Below are 21,730 nucleotides of genomic sequence, written 5' to 3' on the forward strand. Positions count from 1 at the left end.
CCATCAATATTGTCTCCATACTAGACCAAAGTGTTGCATACCATTGCTTTTGAAAAATACAAATAATTAATATTAATTAATTCCAGATAATTAAAGTGATGCACAGCCAGAGAGAAGGAGTCTTAGACAATTTCTCTCAATCACAGGCATTGCTGGAAGGAACATACAGAACTACTGAAAGCATTTTTTACCCAGACTATGCTTGAGGACTTCTGAAAATGGCAGGAAAAGCCAAAAAAGTTCCACCAAACACACAACTGCATTTCTCTTATAACACATCAGTCTGTAAAGAGAGAAAATAAGTAGGGCTTTGAGATAATTCAGAACCAAATCATGTTGCCCCACATGAACACACTCAACCCAGGCATAATTCCTGTTTGGACAGGTCTAGTACTGAAATCAGATGTCATATAAAGAATAACAGGTCAAATTGACAACAATTTCACCTGGGTTGCGTGAACTGCAAAAAATGGCCTAGAATCTACTTTTATGGCTGAAAAACCACCTTCAGCCCTTCTGCAATAAGGCACACCTGCAATGTATATTATGAAATTGTCACTCCAGGCTGAATTTTTCCCAAAGTAAAAGATTTAATTCCCATCTGTGAATGTCTGAACATTTGAGGGGCTTGATCTTCATATGAAAGATATGCATAATGATTAACCCAATTTTAGAAAAGAATCCTTTTAATGTTGCACAGCTGTATGATAGGGGATTCTGGTTCAGTGGAATCATGTGGCACGGAATGGCACAAGATGAATGGAGAAAGGGCCACTGAGTTTCATTTCTTCTTGTAGCCTCTAAGGAGATGCTTAAGTTGAAATAAATTCTGTATTTTAGGTATTTTTAGTTAATCAGATCTTTAAGAAGGGTAAACTTAAGACATGTACTACCATAATTAATTTTTCAAAACTCCAGTATATACATTTAAAATAATGTAGGTATCAAAAGTAGTAAAAAGTACGACAATATTTTATTTACTAAATAATCAATTATCAGCATCAAAAGCATGCTTATAAATGCATACACTCATATAGCTGAAAGACACTTCTCCACTATAAGTACAGCAAAATTAATATCATACAAATAATTGTGTTGAAAAAGTTTCTCAATTAATCCTTGCTTTTCAAAACTGTATGTTAAAATACAAGCCTGAATTTATAATTAAAAAAAAAAAGAAAAAAAGGGAGAAAGGAAGAGTATTTGCTTAATGAAAAATGCATGGCTTATTTATATAAATGTATCTTTTGAAAAGGGAACTCTGTAGTCTAAGCTAATTATGCAAGTCCTAGGTGCGCTGACTGGAATCCAAACAAATATATTTAAAACAGATGTTTTCTTTGGAAGACGATCAGATTCCTTGAGTCAGCTCCTTCTTCTTACAGAGGCAAAAAGAGGCCTGTTTATAAAAGATCCTGCACATTCCCATCTCCTGCAGGATGTGCTTAGAGGACGCAGCAGCGCCCCACATCCACAATGATTACACATGTTCTATTGGAAGATGGGAGCACCCATTCCAAGAAAAATATACACTGCCTTTATATAACACAACCAATTAGACATAACACGCACACTCCATTTTAGATGACAGTATTCACTTTTGACTCTTAAAAATCACAACATGAAAACCTTTCAGTTGGCTATGTTTTCCATCCTGAAATTAGACTACAGTGTTAAGTGGGCAGTTTGGAAACTCAGCTTTTGTGAACCTTCCCAAATAATTTTTTTTGCTGTATTAATTTGTTGTGTACAGGTGCACAACAAATAATGCAAATTATAACAAGTCTGCATTTTGTAAGTCATAAGAAAAATTTACAGCAGATTATATTAACTGGTGCTTGTAACAGTATGTGATGGCAATCAGGACTTTGTGCCCACAGATTAAGTTATGAGACTGCAGTTCCAGCCTTCACTTATTTTGGTGAAGGAATGATGCGATCATTCATCATGCATTTGCATGGCTAGAAACTCACATACATTTAAGAATTATTTGGCTCAGTCTTTGGAAATGGTTACTTATTTGTTCACATCAGTATTTAATGCAAGACGGAATCGATGTGACTAAGACTTCAAGAAGATTTTGCTTCTCATCACTGTTAAAACAAGGCAATCAAAGTCATCAATCAAATGATTATTTTGGGGGAAAAATAAAATAAAGGGAAAAAAAGAAAATAAGCACCCTACTATGAGTTTGCTGAATTTTTGAAAGAGTCTTGAATTCAAAGTGATAAGTGACTCATAAATATCTGACAGATTAAAAAAAAGTTGTAAAAGAGACATTGCAAGATGACACTTCACATTTTGTGAGATTTTTTATTTATCAGTGACAGATACTTCTGTTAGTAAATTGATGCAGATGGCACAGCAGTACAAACACTGCATTTCTGCCCCGCAGCCATGCTATGAAGAAGAAAGCCTTACTTCTCCCAATGGTAAACCAGCTGGTTTTGAGGGAAAAAAAAAAGGGAAGAACATCACAGAAAAGCCTAATAATACAGTACAAAAATTTGATGTTTAGAATGAAATGCTATAGAAAATTAATAGGAAAACTTATAAATATATGCAGCACTGTTCAAGATACGAGCTGAAATTATTTAGCATAGAAATTATTTAATATAGAGTTTTCTGCAAAAAGGGAGATGAGTAGTAGTAGAATTATGAAAAAAAGCTCTAGGAATTCTTCCATTCTGAAGGATGAAATAACTGCAGGCTTTAAGAAAGGGAAAAAATAACCAAATATCTATCTATATAAAAAGATCTGGCTAAGAAAAGAAAAGACGCTCAATAGTCACTGATCAAGAAAAAAAAAGGGTCCAGAGACAGGATTGCAAAAATACTAGTAAAATTCCAGATGTTTTAAAAGGAAAATCATGCTATATTATTATCGTTATTACAGCGAAAAAAACACAATCAAAAGAGAGGAAAATGAAACTAAAGGCATGATCAGACTTAGACTGCATTTCTAAAAATCACCCTTCGGTCTCACTGTCAAAAAAAGTCCTCAGAAGCAGCAGAATACAGAAATTAGAGTAGGAAGGAGGGGAAAATCTTGAAAAATCCTAATGATGAAGAATCTAAAAATAAGGAATATAAGTACTCACATTATTTGGTACAACAAAGGATGGAAATTGAGAGTAATTCTTGATACTGAACTTTCTTACTCAAATCATGAATTTCAGATTGGAAGTGAAATAACATGAATACTTAAATATGAGTGAGCTTTACTATTTTGAAAGTTCAAATCTTATGACTGCAAGACTAGAAATGGGAACATAACACACTACAAAGCAGGTTCTTTTTCCTTTGTTATCGTGTACTAAATTTACTTTCATTCTTTCAAGATCTTTAGATACATATAACAAGGAAAGTTAGGTGAAGAAAAGTTATTTTTGATCTTTTGCATGTAGTACATCTGTATTTTCTCATGAAAATAATTTCTTATGATTCCTAAAATGGGAAAAGACCAAAATTCTATTATTTAAAATAAAAATACATAACTCCTTACAAACATTCTTAATACTGTCTAGGCTTCCTATAGCCTAATTAATAAGTTGCAGGATGCTACAATATTTTCATTGTTTCTTTCATCTGGAATGTCAATTTGTCATGTGGACATGTCAAATTGGATGCATGTGGATGCATGTCAAATTCACAGTGATAAAAGTGTAATATTCAAATGGAGAATATTTGCAAAACAGCATAGAATTGTTCACTTTTATTATTTGCTGTGATAAGTGAATTGCAACACCAAGCTGGAAAATTAAACTGTTAAACTGCCTGTTGCTATTACTGATGATTCCACCTTAAATTTTTTCCATCTGAAGATGCATTACAAAATAGTTGCATTCAATTACCTTAGACAGGAAACACAGATGTAAATAAACTGAGATAATCTTTTTCAAATGTGTTTTAAGTCTCCTTTACTTTCAAAATTATACTGAATCAAAATTTACCCATAACTTCACTATGAAAAGATCCGGCAATTACTGGATAAGAACTCTTACAAATCTATGAAATTCGAATGTAAGTTTATTTATTTGTTATTTTAATTATGACTAAAAAATCCCATTTAAGAATCTCTAAAGACTACTGTGTTCTGACTGTCGTTCTCACCAGAGTTATGATTTAGGTCTTCCAGTGGCTTTGACCCTTCATGAAGTTTATTTTCAAATTATGCATGACATGTCTCCAATTTTAAATGGCTTTTGATGAAGTAGAAACTGTAAAGTGCTTGTAGTAGATCTACACTGAACTCTCTGAGTTTCCATTTCTACAGCCAAAAATTTGTAGTCAGTGAACTCTCAAACTAGGAACTACACACATTTTTCAAAAGACATTTTTCTGTATGATTTTCTTTGGTAGAGTATCTGGCATGTGTCATGTCCAGGGGGGACAAGTCACTGTTTCCTCCAAACATGCAGAGATTTCCTTTAATGCCTGGCTGCAAAGAAACCACTGAACAGCAAGCTTTTTCTTGTTGCTGTTGTTTCTGTTGTAGGTAAGTGGCATCAGCTCCTCTAAGGTATCCGTACCCAGACAGCACAGCATACACTGATGTCACCCTAAGACCTCTTTGAAGTAAAAAAAAAGAAACCGCTTTAACTGAAGTTGTTTCTGAGTCAATTTCATTATATTGACCTAATTTTGTGGGAAGGAACTCTTTTTTTTCTTTTTTTTTTTTTAATTTCATATTTCATATAAGTTTTTCATATTGTCATCTTGATTTCTTTGTAGCTTTGCCAGACACCCTGGTTTCACCAAAACAGTCCTAATTTCAGGCTGTTTCTCAGCTATCCGCTAGCATGTGTAGCCCAGACCAGTAAGTGCTCTGGTATGCTCATACACAAGCATTTTGAGCCCAGCCTTCTGGAGGCAAAAATGACAAATCCCTGCTATGACTCGGTAGGAGCTGGGCTTCTACCCCAGACAGCAACATGGCTGGAAAGGCAGGAGCTGTTGTACCCATGGTCAGACCCCAACGAGTCTAGCAAGTCTGCTTGTCATGCTGCAAGGAGAAAGCACTGAACATACAGAACTGTCCAGATTTGGGCTTGGCTTTCTGTATTTCCTTGAAATATAGTGTCTTTAGCAGTTATACGCTTCATCTTTTGGAAGTAACCTTTCCTGTTAGAAAAAGCAATATTTGAAGTGCATCAATATTTTGTCTATAAACACAACCTTCCTTTTTTCTCTGTAACGTACAGTATATCCCACAAGCTATGTTTCCACATTAAAGAGGCCCATACCATCACTAGAATCCTCACATTGGTGAGAAATCCTAGACATTTTTGATGTAAGCAGGAAATCATTATAAACACTGCTGAATTCTTGGTTTTCTATTGCCCCAAACAGCCCTGAAGCACTGCAAAAGTGACTTCACAGCTGTGCACATCTGACCTTCACTGGGTAAGAAGAATTTCGGAATTACTTATTTTCTTGGTAATAGCTCTGGGAATCTCCTATTGTTTGTTTATTCCCTGAGACTTTAACATAACTGTGTGTTCAGATTTGGTCAGTAGGTGTGAAAATTCCTGACAGGGCATTTTACTGGCCCAGTGAGAACACACAGAATAGAGGCTGCCTTTGGGCGCCCTGAGCCGTGCACCAGGACTGACAGCTTGGCAATTCCAGTGCTGCTCTCCTTCTGCTGCAGCCTGACAAGACAGGGGATGAAACTCTACTTGATGCACAGACTCATACAGAAAAAAATACTTGTGCCTTTGTGAGGAATAAGAGGAGGACTGTTTCCCAGTAAATAGAACCTTCATCGGTCAAATGCCATATTATAACTGCATGCAGTGTGCTGGTGCATGTTTGTGGCTTGCTCTTGTAAGACTTTCAAGGAAAGAATTTTCTTCTCGAACACTCACCAAATCCACTTTATAATATTATACTGGCTTTGATTAGGCACATTGGCTTGCCCTGATACTGTACAGTGCATTGTGTGAAGCACCCTGCATGCTTACAGGGTATACAATCCCCATAGTGCCTTTCACTGCATTTTCCTCTAGTGCTGCCATTCATAAACAAAGAAAAGTCTCTTCACTACAGAGCAAAACCTTTTAGACTTCAGCCTAAAAGTTTTACCTGAATGCAGATTAATATAAATAATTGTGCAGTTTTTCCCCCTTTATGGAAAAATAATTGTGAAATCCCAGCCCCTCTAAAGTTAAAGTGAGTACAGCCTTGGATGTCAAGACAATCAATTTATAAATTTAATTGAAGAACATTTCAAGAATGTATATTTATTTAAAGATTAGAAACAGCTGTATTATTAAGGATAGGAAAATGAAAATGAAACTAAATAAAATGTTTTCTGGTTTTTCTTAAGCTTGGAAACCCAGAACAGTTTCATTCACAGAGAATCAAAAAGAATGCAAATCATAGCTCTGACTACTCATATTACTTAAAATATCTTAATGCAATGATTGTTAGAAAAAAACTGCTTATTCAGGGAAACTGCACTTCATTTTATTACACAGCATATTTTCAACCAATAAAAAGTGAATTATACTATTATTTAGTTCCCATAAATAGCTTATTTAAATGAAATGCTGTGGAGAAAATATCTAAGAATACCTCAGAACAGGTAGGGAGATGAGATGAAAGAAGCTGGTAGGCCTGGGTGGTGAAAAAAACAATCAAAGATGAATTTCATCAGACTTGGATGAAAATTAAACTATCTGACTGGAACTTCAGTGATGCTGCATAGAGCTTTCAATGCAAATAAATTCCATTTTTATCACTTTGGGATGGATAGTGTAGTTTACAGGCAATTTGAAAAAGTCTTGTTAAAATGTAAAATAGAAATCATATACATGTTACAGTTTTACTGTAGAAATAATGTAGGATAGCATAAACGGATAGAGACAGAGAAAAATATAAAAGGAATAATCAATATCTTTGCATTAACATTTTTTTTATTTTTTTCCCATTTACTCCAACATTCCATTTAGAGTTCTACATTTGCCATTTCTCTAACCCTTTCCTCTCCATTTTAAATAAACAGAGATGGACTGTCAGAAATAATAAACAGAATCAAAGTCAATTAACAATCTATTGCAGTCCACTGTGAAATATGTTATTAAATAATTTAACACCTTACAATAGTCACTTGAATTTTAAAGACAGAAAACTAATTTAATTGCTGTTGTTATTTTTTAATTTAGCATTATTTTTTAACATAGTGAGGAAAAACCTACATAGGTGGTATATTGCCATAATCATTTTTAGCAACACTTTCTGGCCCCCAGCTCAATACAAGTAAGGGATGGCAAAGGTAAAAAGAGTGATATCAGCACTGTATTCTCCTAAATTATCATCTACCACCTCAAACACAAAATATCCAGCTTGCAAGCAGGATTTTAATTTTTGACATCCATTTTCATGTATCTTCCATGCAAAGTGAAAATAAATCAAAGTCCAACATATTATAAAAAAGAGAATGCAGATCTCTCACTGCTCAAAAGACTGTTAATGCATTTAGTTTGTTGTTAATTGAAATAATAATACTTAGCTGTGAGGCTTTTCAGTTTTACAGCAGAACTGGTAAAGCTCTCACTGAGAGGGCAAAAATATAAAAGAATTCAGGAAAAATAAGATCAGTAGCTGTTAGGTTATGCCAAAATAAATGGCAGATTGAAAACTGGTTTTTGCTGTTTGCAGGCGCATAGATGTTGTCACCGAAAAAGGGAAGAGGAATGAGTACAAATATTTAAGTGCTTTCCTTGAGACAGGAGAAACTTAAAAGCATGAAATTGCAGTATGGAAGTATTTCAGACTGACAGGTAAATAAACTGTGATGAAGATTTAAGGGTTAAAGCAAGCATCATATCTCTGAAAACTAAATCTGCTCTAATTAGAGGTATGCAACACTACAATATTCACTACTAGAGAAATGCCAGAATAATCCAAATGGGGAAAGGAATCTATTAAATATTTCCAGGTCTTTAAAACCAAAGGGTTTCAAATTGTAAATATGTCAAGACCCATGAGAAGTTATAGTTTGCAATACTAGTACTCAGTTTCCAAGTAAATACATCTCAAATTGCCTTTTATGACTAAAGACCAAAGATAGAGAGGAAAAAATAATCCATAAAAGGGAGCAGGGAAAAAAAAAGAGAAAAGCCCTATGTCTGCTTTCTTGGTGAAAAATCAAGAAAATCAGGTGTGGCCTGATGTACTGCAATAGACACACATGACTAAAATCTGAATACTCCAATCAGATCCTGAATTAATGAAAATTCAACTTTACACCTGTATACATGCTGCTGCTGGGTTTAAATTACTATGTCATTTGAGAGTTCTGCCATAATGCCTCAGGTTTTCAGGTGAAAACCTGAGATTTCTGCATTTGTCAAGTCTTGCTGCTGAAGAAATTGTCCCTAAACATGCTGTGATTGCAGTTCTGTGAGCAGGAGAACTGGATTTATGAATTCAGGTTGATTTCCTCAGGAAATCTTGGAAGTTTAATACTGACGGGAATCACTCTGCAATCTTCCATTACCAGGGGCTGTTGCCCCAACCCAGACAGAACAGACAGAGTAAAGGAATAGCATCATTTCCTCAGGAAAACACATTATAAAGCAAGTGATAAGGCTGGAAACTAGGAATATTATATAAGAAGAAAATGAAAACTAATTTATGTCTTTTAGTATGACACTCTCACTTGCAAAGGTTGAAACATTACCAGTCATGTTCCACCAGAAAGGTATAAAATTCCCATGTAAAACTGTAACAGTTTTTGAAACCTGTCCTTATTGAGATAGCAGTGTGAAAAAAATGGGACAATTCATTACATTAAAAATTATCATTTCATTAAGTATTGACCTGTTGATAATGTCATTGTTTGTTTTCTAAAACTTAATTGGTCACATTTTTTTAAGTAGCACATATATTTAAAGTATGGATATTGCAATTACATTTCTACCGTGTAACACAAACAGTCACTTTTTGGTTTTAAGGTGTAATGAAACATTATAGTTAATTCAGGCAAGTTATACCTAAAAATTAGGTGTGACTTTAATAAAATATTTTATTTTGTATTAGTGATTTCTCAAAATGAAATCATTTCACTTTAAGACATTGCTATTTCAAAAGACATCTTTCAATAACTGCCCTTGCTGGGTATGAACAGACCATTACGTAAAACAGCCAAATAAGGTAACGAAGTTTGACAACTAATGCAAGTACAATTTCTTGTACGGTGTTTGCTGTCATATTAATTTAAACTACTAAATATTAAGAACACACCAAGGAAGCTGTAATATTTTCATCTACTGGACTATGTTAACTAAAACAGTAACGTGAACCACTTTAGGAGATTTTTTTAACAGTTTTCTTCGACTTTCATTATTCATAAATGCTACCTTTCTTTCTTTCCGTTTCCGTTCCCTTCTTTCCATTTTCCCTCTAGTTGATTACAATGATGAGGGTTTAGATGCAATGGTTCCAAAAGCAGGTGAAAAATACATGACAAGGGGATAATGCAGTCAAGTATGTTCTGCAAAGCACTCACAACAACAGTACACCTGTGTAAACTGTATATTTGTGCAGATAATCAGCTAATCCAGAACTGTGCTGAAAGTCTCTATTAAACCACATCTTCTTGTACCCTTCATAAGATTTCAGATACCAGAAAAAAAATTATTTTCTTCAAGAACTTGATTTTATACAAGCATTTGCCAGTTGTACTTATTCTTACCTGTAGCAGAGCTGCCAACAAATAGACTGCTATAAAGATGGGGGTTAAGGAAGTATGTCCACTTTTCATTAAGTGGATAGTGTACAAAAAAATCAAGTGTCCAGGAATCACCAAGAGAAGTAGAACTTGGGCTGATTTGTTATTTACTCCTACAATAAAAAAATAAAAATAAAAAAATACAACATTTGGTTAAGCTCTTCAATTCATATATTAGATTTTTATTCATTTCAGTATAAAAACTCCCATTTTTGGAATTCCACAGCATTGGCTATTGTGAAACAGGAGGCATTATTTTCCACTAAAAGACTCCTTGAGGAATTTCACTGTCTTCCAGAAATGGTAAGCAGAGCCCTTCTGGAAAAGGGTGCAAACTGCCTTCATTCTGTGCTCATCTACATTTTTGGACTTCCTAAAGTCTTACTAGTAAAGAGGATCTTTTGGACTCCAGATTCAAGACATCCTCAAAAATACCTTATATTTCTAGAAAGTAATCCCACATTTACCACTTTCACATCTGTTTCAATTCATTTAATAAATATGGAAGTGTAATACACAGTGGTGACACATCACATTTCACAACAGTTAGTACATCATTAGGAAAGTGAGAAATACAGGGGAGGAATAACCTGTGAATAAATAATCTAGAGAAAAAATGACAAACTGGAAATGGAAAGCAGGGATTTGGCTTAGTAATTACGTCCATTTGGCCCTAACAGGAAATTGGTTTGAAGTTCTGAAGGCAGCCAAAACTTGGGAGCAGGTAGAGAAGCTAAGGAAAGTTGAAGGCTGAAACCTTTCTGAGCAGTTATCCCGGTGTCCTGCCTCACCAGCCTATTCTGGGGCTTCACGTTTCTCTGTGCTCCTCTCTGCTAATCCATCCCTCAGGGAGTTTTTTGTGATTCTCACAGGCAAAAACAGCTGCAGGTAAATGAAACTGCCAAGCCTCACCCAGCCTTTGAATTGCACACAGCAAGTTCAGTTCATTGCCATTTCTCACTAGTGATACAGTTTGGCACACAGGGATAAAGAGATGTGAGACAGGATTTTTAACTCAGACATACCTGTACCACAGTATGTTCTGCATGGGTAATAACAACCCTTGGCCTCCTCTGGCAGCTCTCCAGGAATGCTGTGTAAATGGAGGTAGGTAGAAATTCTGCTGGCTTGAATAGCAACTAGATTGCCACCAATACCTGAAATGCAAAGGGAAACCAATGAAAAATGCTCAAGTATTTTTTTCCTCTAGCAGGCAATATTTTTGCACATTTACCAACTTCCTCTGTGTTTATCACAGTACCTTGCAAACAAAAGCCAAAATGAAAAATATCTTTAGAATGTATATTAGTTGTAGACAGGCTGCAAGTCATTAAAATCAGTCCAAAAAATGTGGGCTACAGTTTAATGTATCACTGGGAATTTGGAGATCAGTTTTGAACCATGGCAAGTGCAGAAAGTCCAAAAGGTTCAATCTTATGCTTTCTCATAGGTGAAACTCTTTTTTATCACTGCCTCGTCTTTGGAAACCCCTCTTGGATCACCAGAAGTATGACATAGTTGCACCACTGCTGGATTACCTCCACAGGGGAGTATTTTTGGCCAGGGTAAGTAATGAAAGCTCACTAACACAAACATAAATGCAGATTTTACACACACAACCACAGGGCCAGAGAAGGCTTCAAGAGTTAATATATTTATTCCCCTCTGAGACAAAGCATGAGTAACTATAGCCTTCCGCCACTTTTAACTCAGGCTGAAAGAGGAAGATGAGTGTCAGAAGAGCTGATTGTTAAAAGAATGGTAGTGATAGAGATTCTAGTTTCTTTCTGAAAAGGGGCAACGAGTACAAGTTGTACTGGCAGAGTATTCACCTCAATATAAAAAATAAATCTGTTAGGGTGAGAAAAATTCAATGGAACAACCACCCCAGGGACATGGTGGAGTCCACTTCACAGGAGATTTTCTAGATGTGACTGGAGCAGGTGCCAGAAAATCTCATCCAGGCTGCCTTTCTCACATAAGGTTGAGCCAGATGATATTTCGAGGTTCCTTCCACTCTAGGCTGTTTCACGTCCTGTGAATTTTTACTTCAATGAACACAAAACTAAAACAACTTGTTATATCCACACTGCAGAGTGCAGTAACATAAAACCCTCCTAATATTATACTCTGTTGCTGTCTACTTGCATATCAAGCACATGCTTTTTCTTTCCCTGATTTGGATGCTTTACATAGCAATGGGTTGGTCTGAGAAGATGCAGAAGTAATGCAGATCTTGTCCCCACATCAGAAGGAGAAAGGCCTTGTTTATTGTAGTTGAATTATTTTGTTTATCTGATGCTTAGGGCTTTGTCTAGTTGCAGAACAAGTATTTGTGGTGAACAGAAGGTACTTTTCCCAAATTCTTTTGGTGATTACAGAGCGGTTAGCACAGAGATCTAATACTGAGATCTGAAAGATGTCCTGCCTCACTGCTAGTTAAATATAATAAATGGCTGAAGCTAACAAGAAAGGCCTTTTAAGAAAAATGTCAGATACAAATCAGGAAATGCATGTTCCCAGTCAGGAGAAACAGGGATAAAAGAAGAACTACCAAAAGGCTGAGTGAGAGTTTGCAAAGAAAATTAAAACAGTAGTAGATCTTTCTTCAGATGAACTACAAGAAAAGTACCAAAGTAAGGAATTTATCTAAATTAGGAGAGATTTAAAATTATTAAAACTAATCTAAATAGGACTCAAAATGTGTCCTTCCATTGAGAATAATAAATTAGATATTTTTGACTAGGGAGAATAAGATACAGAAAGAGAGGCAGAAGTAAAATTAAGGATCAATGTACTACATTTGGAAGGGGATCAGATAACTTCAATGACTGAATTATGAAAAAGCTGTCATGTAAAACCTCTTCTTAATAGAGCTACAAAGTGGAGATAGTGCCATATGACTGGAAAACATGAAAGTTTCTGCTAAAAGTGAGGCCATAAAGGCAATCTGGGTAATTACAATCAGGCTAACAACTGCAATAATTGATTTATGCACAACAATATTAAGAGAAAAAAATACTAAAATATTCTACCACTATTTGCTTCTCTTATAGCACTACAAAAAGAAATAAAAGACAGAAGTACATAGGGCTGGTTTCAGTTTTTTAGCAATGCACCTACAAACCACTTTGGCACAACTCTCTAGATTTTAAACATTTTCTAGGGTGTATGTAGTTTTCTTTTGTGACTGATAATTATTTGCTTCAACAAATTCAGACATGGAAATATAACAGGTGATCTGGACTTTTTTCCCGTAGTTAACAATACAGGAAACTGAATGACATAAAAGAATTAAGGAAGATAGAAATAAATTCACTTGAAACGGTGATTAAAAAATCTGTCTGAACAACAGACATTGACAAGTCTATGAAAGAAGGTGTAAGATTGGTTGTCAATCCTTTGATGGAAAGCTATTAATGACAAACCTTTTCACTTTTATACCCATCATTTAGAGAAAGTATTCCCCAAGCCCTATTGCTCATGTAGATAGCAAGAAATTACTGACACGTATCAAAAATTATGCTAAAAGAAACTGGCCAACCATGGAATACAGGTAAAAGAGGTGAGAGCTGCTCTGCAAAGGAAGTTGACAAGCTAACCAGAACAGCCAGTGCAGAGTGTGATTTCAAGAGGTGTAACTAATTACAGTTGAGTTGAACAATCTATTTTAGCTAAATGAAAATGAAATATTTGTATGTTTAGCAAAATTATTCTAAATTATATCACTAATACTAGTGATATAATTTGAACTCACAGAAGATAGTCAGGTATAGTGAAGTGTAAATGCTTCTAGAATCCATAGTCTCAGTCTCAGCCAGCCAACAATGTATGGTGGTCACAGCAGCAGTGACACTGTATTTTAGTTCTGCTCATTCACTATTCAATTTCAATTCCTAAAAACTTGTTTTTGAACTTTTGGGCCAATTTCAACCACATCTGACACAAGGACAGACATGGTAACTACTTCCAGGCATATTCAAACAATCTACCAAAAACAAAACAGCGACTAGATGAATAAAAGAAAAGATTCAAAGCCATGTCCTTAGTGAGACAAAGACAGTAATATGAGCTATATAGTTCATGGCATAAGCGTAAGCAGGCCAGCTGGCAAGTCAGCACTCAGCTTGGAGAGAGGCATGATGATGCCTCTTGCTCAGCCAGCAGATCAGTGAGCCAGAAGATGAATGGCAATGCTGTGGAAAGCAGAGAGAAAATGGAGATGATGTTGTGAGCAGTGGGTATAGCAGGAACATGAGACAATACGGAGTACCACAGGCTGCAAAGACTGTCTAAAAACCATAGGATACAAATGAGAACAGAGTCAGGTCTCACTATTCTGCTGGTCACCAAATGACTCGTATAAGGCTGAATGAATCACTTCATATGTACAGAGATATTCAGTTTGTTTGGTAACAGCAGCTACTGTGCATGTGCAATAACCATCTCAGCTACACCAGATTAATCAGATCTCTGCAAGAAACAGAAAACAGATAAAACTGCATAGGTTGGCAAGGTGTCGATATGCAAAACTGATAACTTCTCAGCATCTTCTGAATGTATAAAATAGTCACATGCTCAGTAGCATGTCAATAGCTGCTCATATTATTAAAAGCTCTGTGGATGTATATGAGGACTGTTTACATCAACATTTGATTAATCCAGAAATTTTTCTCCTCGAAAACACTACTGCAGCCACCATAGCAAATACTATACTACAACATAGGGGGAAACAATTTATTTTAAAAGTAAAATCCAGCAATTATTACTTCATTCCTCTCAGAAGAGAAAATGTGTTTTACTTCAATATGAGAGTGCTGCTTGGTCAATAAGCAAAGACGTTGTCTGCTAAAGTGCAAAGGATGTCACACTGACTTAAAACTTTAAAGGAAATTTAAAACCTCATCATTTTATTAAGGCAGTTAAGGGCTAAGAAAGAATATTTCTTGTAAAAATTGTTGTTACAGGTCTTTTGTCTAACAAGCACAGGAAACCATATTGAAAATAGAGCCAAAACCATACCATGTATTTGCAAACAGGCCTATGGGCACAATTCTATTAATCATCATCTAGTAAAAAGAAATTTTTCTAACAACAGAACTAATCACGCTATTCAGAAAACTACATTAAAGCACTTTACATCAATGACTCTTAATCGTTCAAAGCAAATCTGTGTCTCATAACTCAGTGCAGGTAAAAAAATGAGAAGTTAAGGGAAGCTGGATCTTGCTGATCTCAGTCTGAGATCATCCCCTCCTCTGGGTAATGCACTGGGCTGGTTTTTCCCTCTGATCTTACATTGAACTTTTTGATAAATAGAGTAAGGTTTTTCAGGGAATACTGGAAGGAGTAGTTGATAAACCAGAGGGCTGTGCTGCCATTCCGAGGAAACTGGATAGGATGGAGAGCTGGGTAAAGAGAAATCTCCTGGAATTCAACATAAGGAAGTGCAAAGTCCTCCATCTGAGTAGGAATAACCCCATGCATCATGTTATTATTAACCAGTAAAAAATCATGATTTAGGTACTTGTTTAATACAAGGGGACAACTGTACAACAGGCAACATAAAATGTTCAGAGCAGTATTCAACTACCTATATATATGAACCCTGTCAGTTCCCATTTCATTCTTCTTTTTTGTTCATTTCCTTAGATACATATAATTGAAGAATTATTCCTGTAGGAAACTGCCTCAAATTAAAGTATCGAGAGCACCAGATAAAGTGAACATACTCAGCTTTAATGACCACTGCTATGACTGTTCATGAAAATATAAATAGTTGCATGATGAGGCACCTAAAAAATTGTGTAAGAACAGGCAAAGCAAACCTGAGATTAAAGACTTTTAGAAACCCAGTTCTATGGACAGGGATTAATCAGCCACAGAATAATGTGTTGTTCCCAAGCAGCTATAATACAGGTTGTGCAATGGGCCTAAAATCAATTAATATCTACATAAGGGAAAAATCAGGCCAACATAATTCCCAAACTGATCTTTCTTGTAAATCTATCTAAGAGAGGGAAGGCTAGAAGATTCTCATTTTTGCACATTCCTGAGCACAATCCACAGTTCAAAATAGTCAGTTTTGCCAAACAGGCTTTTTTGAAGTTCAACATTTGCATCACAAAAATGAAATTAAAAGGATGAAAAAGAATCTCAGTTGCAATGGTGACTGAAAACTCTAAATTTTGCAATAATCATCTTATTTTTCAGAAAATGCAAGATGAATGCCCCAACCTCTCTACCATTAACATTTAAAAATCCTGTTTTATGTGAAGTGTAATACTTAGATTATTGCAAGTGAAATACTTAGATTAGAAACCCAACTAGCTACCTCTTCATATGGGCTTTTCTTCATTTATCTTCCATTTTATTTTGAAGCATGTGTTTTAGTACTTTCAAATGTTTGGGGGAAAGCAGATGGAAAATATTAGCTTTACCTAGATGGACTTTTTTTAGGAGAAAGCTTTATTATATATGCAACTATTACATTCCAAGTTTGATTTGACTCATAAATAATTCCTTTCATATGACTAATAAAAAATGTCAAGAAATGAAAATGCTCTGGTTATAACTGCGTTGTGAAAACAACACCATGATTACTGAAATCTTCTAAAAAATTTACAATTACAAGTAAGACTTAAAAGAAAGATCACACAGTGAAAGTATATGCAAATTTACATGTACAAATTGGCAACTAAAAGATAGTAAATCTATTACCCAATAATGCATCAGAAGAAAATAATAAAAATCAAAACCCTCCTCCTTATTAACACCAAAATAAAGACTGAATTATACAGTTCTCATACAGTAGCGGTGACTTCTGAGACTAACACATTCTTTCCAACTCAGGATGCAGAAAAATTAATTTCTACCCAGCCAAATTGCTCTACTCTCATCCAGGTACACTAATGTTTTCCCTTGTGATTTACAGAGGCAAATTTCAGATGCTCAGCTCTCTGAGACAATGGTTATATTATAATCAAAACATCACTCAGTTGTGGGAAAAATCAAAGTACAATTATAATTAAAGAAATATAAATAAATAGTTATTAAAAGCTGGGGTTTTTTGAGGAGGAAGAATGGTTTCTTGGGTTTTTTTTTCCATATTCTCCAAAACAATTTACAGTAAAAGCTCTCTGAAAAACCTAAAAGTCTGTCATTCAATTTACCCTACTAACAGATAAAAAAGGGATGTTTTGGGGAATGTTTTTTATAAGCTTAATTTTCATCTCCCAGACAACTGGCATTCACTAAGTCTTGTATTAAATTTTCCTATATGTGTTTCTCATATTCCTCAATAGCTATGTATTCCCACCAGACAGCAAATAATTTTAAGGTATGACCAGCCAAAGAGTAAAAAATATTAGAACAGGTTTGTGTTACCTTTAAAGAGTACTGCTTTAAAACACCTGCAAAGGAAAGTTTTTTGATATGAAGCATTTCCAAATTTCAGGTGTTTTAAGAATTAATTTGCAGAATTGTCATTCTTTAAGGTGCATAAAAATGGGGTAGAGTCTACTGACATGTTGGTTATTACCCAGTAACTTCTGAAATGCAAATACTTAGAAGATATCTCAAAATATTTTGTATAAACACATAAAAATGGAGAGGAAAGTGGCTTTATCCGGTAACTGCACCTTAGCTCATTTCTGTTGCATATTCAGAAGCATGTAATATTATCTTTTTTTTTCTGCACGAAAGGAACTCAGTTACTTGCAAATTGCAAATCCTGAGCCAAATTCAACATGCTGTGATGCCATAAGAGGATTTGCAAATTTTAATTCATGAAAAAACACAACTCAAAATCAACTCTAGAATGAAGCATAGCGACAGTTGGGCTTAGTTATTTTATTCAGAATTTCAGTACATAAAAGAGACATCTAAATCTCAAATAGTCTGCAAGTTGCCTGAAACAACAAAATCATTTGTTTATTTTCAAAAAGCAGAGATGCAATTTAACCCAGCCAACCATAGAATTAAACATGTGTCTAACAGTGAGAAAAATAGAAAAAACAGATGTGAAATATGTTTGGCCACTGGCTGTAAAGCTGACTATAAATGCCTTTTTGCTTAAAAAATATTTTAATGTTTTGGGCAAATACTTGTAGGTATTGTTAATAGGAGTGGGAAACTTTGAGGTTGCTCAAGTTTCAGACCAGAGTATCTTTAGAATATTGAATATCTTCAATATTCTAAAATATTTATGGCTCCACAGTGTAAGACATGATTAAAGTCACTTGTCTCACATCTAAGAATAAGCAAACTATCTAGGCAGGACTTGAATGAAACCTACTTAATGGTGCACAGGAAACCTATCTAACACCTGAGCGTTTTGCAGTCAATATTGTTCAGGTGTTCAAGATACAGCAAATGGCCCTGAAAAAACAATGACAGCTTGAAATTCTGGACAAATTTACAATGTCCTCAAATTTTGGCTGGACAAATTCCCAATAGAAAAGAATATTTCTTTCAGTTTTCCCTGATGCTTTTTTCCCCCAGGTTTTCTGTCCCATAGGAGCAATAAACTTTAAGGTAAAAGAAAATAGAAGAGGGAAACCCTCAATTTCTTTCAGCACTTAGGCTTACAATGAGAATTCCAAGGCCAAGAAAGATAGAGAAAACTTTCTGCAACACTAATATTTTAAAAGCCATCTGTTAAGTGACCTAACACACCTTTCATGTCAGTAAATGAATGTCAACAGATGTACTTTTTTAACTGAAGAACTGCCTTACCCCCAGTTTACTACACTGTACTGACCAGCAATATCAGGAGAGGTTAACCCAGGAGAGGCTAATCTAACAGCAACCCAAAAAATTACCTACCTATAGTTTCCTTTTCCAGGAGGTGTACCATAAACCCCTGCATCCTCTACAAAGTACATATATTCTCTGTATTTTCCAATAGAAATGCCTCTACCTTTAGAATTCTGAGTCAAGTGTGCCTCTTGCAATGCCAGCCTCCTGGAAAGTCTCTTTCCCTCCTTGTCTGCTGAAGCAGCCTCAGCTTCCCCTCTCTTACACCTGCCTAACTCTTCAAGGACGTTTTGACCTGTCAGCTAAACCTCCAGGGCTCTAGGTTTTGGCTAGTTCTTTTCCCATAAAGACAGTTCAAAAGCATGTAGGGGCATTGCGCCTTAATACTGGTTTGGGTACACCTGCCTAAAAAGAAAAAAGAACAATCCTCTTCTCTTAGGAAGCAAATCCAGGGGGTTAACCAAAAAAGGACTACTATAAGAAAAGTTACAGGTGTAAAGCAGAAAAAAAGCTGGAGATCAACACATCTGCCTTGCCTTTTAGGTATCTGGAAATCAAAATGAAACACACAAAAGTTAGACGCAAGTATTTACAATTTTGAATTAATAGAAAGGCAAGGGACAGATAGGGAAACCTAATGGCTGAAGTGTAAAATTTCATTTACAGTTAGTAAGGAACTCAAGTTGCAACATGGAAGTGTTTCACATTAAAAGTAAGAAGAAAGGAAATAGAGGGCCTCAGTGAGAAAGAAGAGCAAGCATGGGCAGAGCCACATGCTCTGCTGAAGACTTAAATAGTCTGTTTCTTTTGTCTATTGCCTTCATAAAAATGGTGATACCTGATCACAAGTAAATAAATACTAGAGCCTGGGAGTTATGTTAGATTTACTGCATCTAGAGAGCTAAATGAACAATCCATAAAGTATTAGTCATCATTTTTGCAAAACAATTATTTTGGAGGTTAGAGAATACCTGAGGGCTGTGATGGAGAAAACAGAAAATATATCTTTAAAATGGGTCAAAAAGGATGATGCAGAGAATTTGTTTATCAGTGAAATTTATATTCCTGCATAAGAATTAGAGCGAATTATTAAAAAGACAATATATAAGCATCCAGAAGACATGAAAGCTGTAAAACAAGGGCTAACATGAATTTACCAATAACATGCTTCTGTCAAAGCCTCTAACTGAACATCTTGTTTAATGTTTGTAGCAATAGATCTACTAACTCTCAACCACAGTAAAGCTTATAAAATGTTTAGGTACTGTCCAGTGTTACATTTCCATTAACAGTGTCTGTAAAATTAATTATATCAAGGCAATGTGGTTCAAAACTAAAATCCAGCGACCATATTAACATCTTATTATCAAGGTGGAAAAGAAGTGGCCATAATTAATTTCATTTATAGCTTAGGAAATAGAATAGAACATACTCGTATGAAATTTGCAAGGGCAAACTTAAGTTAAAACAGAATCATCTTGGTAACTAGAGAAATGGTTTTAATAACAATACATAAAAGTGCAAATTAGTGTAAGAAATCAAATGGAAAAACACAAAAAGGAGAAAGAACAGCTAGACAGCAACACAGTAGAAACAGAGCTGGTGATTATAGTTGTTGCAAACTAAATAGGTATCAACTTTGTGGTACTGTACTAGGAAAGAAATTTTCAAACTGCACCAGCCTAACAAGATATAAACTATTCTTCTGAAATTTGGCTTGTTCTTATCCTTAGGAGGTAGAACACCTAACAATGGAATTTCCACAAATTCATTCTTTACTCATCTCAAAAGTGCATACCAATCACCAGAAACAGCACACATTTATCTTGAGAAATGTATTTACTTGCCTGTAAGTATGCTTCTTAGTTCTTACATCTACATACATTACAGGTGCATAGTAAATTATTGTTTGAAAATTTGTCTTGGATGTTCAGGGAAAAAAACCCTTTGAAAAAAAAAATCTACATTTTTCAAGACATAACTGCTTCAATATAATATTTTATAATTTAATATTTGAATATCCTCTTTCAATATTTACACTTTCAGTTTCTTAATGCATACTTGAGGTTTCTACTTCTCACATTCTCTGTTATGTTTCGGTGGTTGTGGTGAAAACAGGAAGCACTTCTCAGGTGTTCAAATAAACAGCTGTTGACATCATATTCAAAACTTGAAATTAATATTCCAGACATTAATTAGCACAAGAGAAATTTACTGTAATAGACAAGTCTCAAAACAAGGTATATCAATTGATACATAGTAGCAATTAATCCTGTCAGTCTTACCATTAATTACCGGGGTATAAACAACAATTCCAACCAAGTTAGGATCAGATACTGTCGTGTCCAGAATAAGGCCACCAATACTGAAAGAAAAGTACAACATTTAAAATAAGGCAAGCAAGATCATTAAATATAAGATCATTACCTCATTCTGAGCTACAGACTAACATCACAATAGCTATTCACTTATTAAAACTGGCTCTTGTATAACAAAGACCACAGAGCATTAGCCAATTCCTCTACTTTTAAGATTCCTAACTTTCATTGGATTAAATAATCCCTTAGATCAGAGGCAAAATTCCAAAATCTAAATTCTAGAGGGTCTTAATTGTGTCTCCCAAGTACAATCAAGTAAGATACACAGAGATACAGGAGGACAATCAAGATGCTTCCATACAGCAAGACAAAGAGACCTACCTGCTAATAATCATGGCAGTTATAACAGGCTCCCATCCTGAGCGGAGGACAGTTCTGGTAGCTGGGTGTTTGGCAGCTATGACAATCCCCATTGGAGTCAGAGCCAAAAAAAAGGCACCAACCAAAGGAGATACATAGTAATATGTCTCTAAAATAATAATAAAGAAAAAAAAACCTTCTTTTATTCTCCAAATATTCCTACATGTTTTATGCATTTTGTTTATATCCAAATTCTTAGCATATGTACACTTCCTTCTTCCCAAAGCAGGTAAAATGGTAATCCTTCCAGAAATAGCATTTCTAAAAAGATTCAAGCACGATGTGCAAAATTGAGACATTTATATCAGTAGCTCAGTTCTTTCATAGCCAGTCTGAGTCTGAGAACTAACAGGCAATTCTGCTGCCTGCCCCTACCCATGACAATTCCATCCTATTTCATAGGAATACAACTGCAAACACTGGTGAGTACCCTCATAAAGCTGAGACTGTAAAGTAAACAGTTGCTTCCACAGAAAGAACACTACTTTTTTCTCAT

General features: G+C 35.1%; 1 protein-coding gene across 5 annotated transcripts in view; it reads right to left on the minus strand.

The window, feature by feature from the left end:
- Positions 1 to 21,730, minus strand: part of SLC41A2 (solute carrier family 41 member 2) — a 93,165-nt gene that overhangs the window by 50,053 nt on the left and 21,382 nt on the right. For 4 of the 5 annotated variants that reach the window (XR_003382005.2, XM_026797816.2, XM_026797817.2 and 1 more), the window contains exons 7-10: positions 21,196 to 21,343; positions 20,782 to 20,861; positions 10,765 to 10,896; positions 9,704 to 9,852 (exon numbers count right to left, since the gene is read on the minus strand). Coding sequence is in view for 3 of the 5 variants with exons in the window: in XM_026797816.2 (XP_026653617.1) it covers positions 9,704 to 9,852; positions 10,765 to 10,896; positions 20,782 to 20,861; positions 21,196 to 21,343 (509 nt within the window). In the remaining 2 variants the exon portion in view is untranslated. Of the gene's footprint in view, positions 1 to 191; positions 284 to 9,703; positions 9,853 to 10,764; positions 10,897 to 20,781; positions 20,862 to 21,195; positions 21,344 to 21,730 lie in introns of all 5 variants that reach the window. The other variant, XR_003382006.2, reaches the window with a different exon arrangement.

This window comes from Zonotrichia albicollis, chromosome 4 (genome assembly GCF_047830755.1).
Source record: "Zonotrichia albicollis isolate bZonAlb1 chromosome 4, bZonAlb1.hap1, whole genome shotgun sequence".
NCBI classification, from domain to species: Eukaryota; Metazoa; Chordata; class Aves; order Passeriformes; family Passerellidae; genus Zonotrichia; species Zonotrichia albicollis.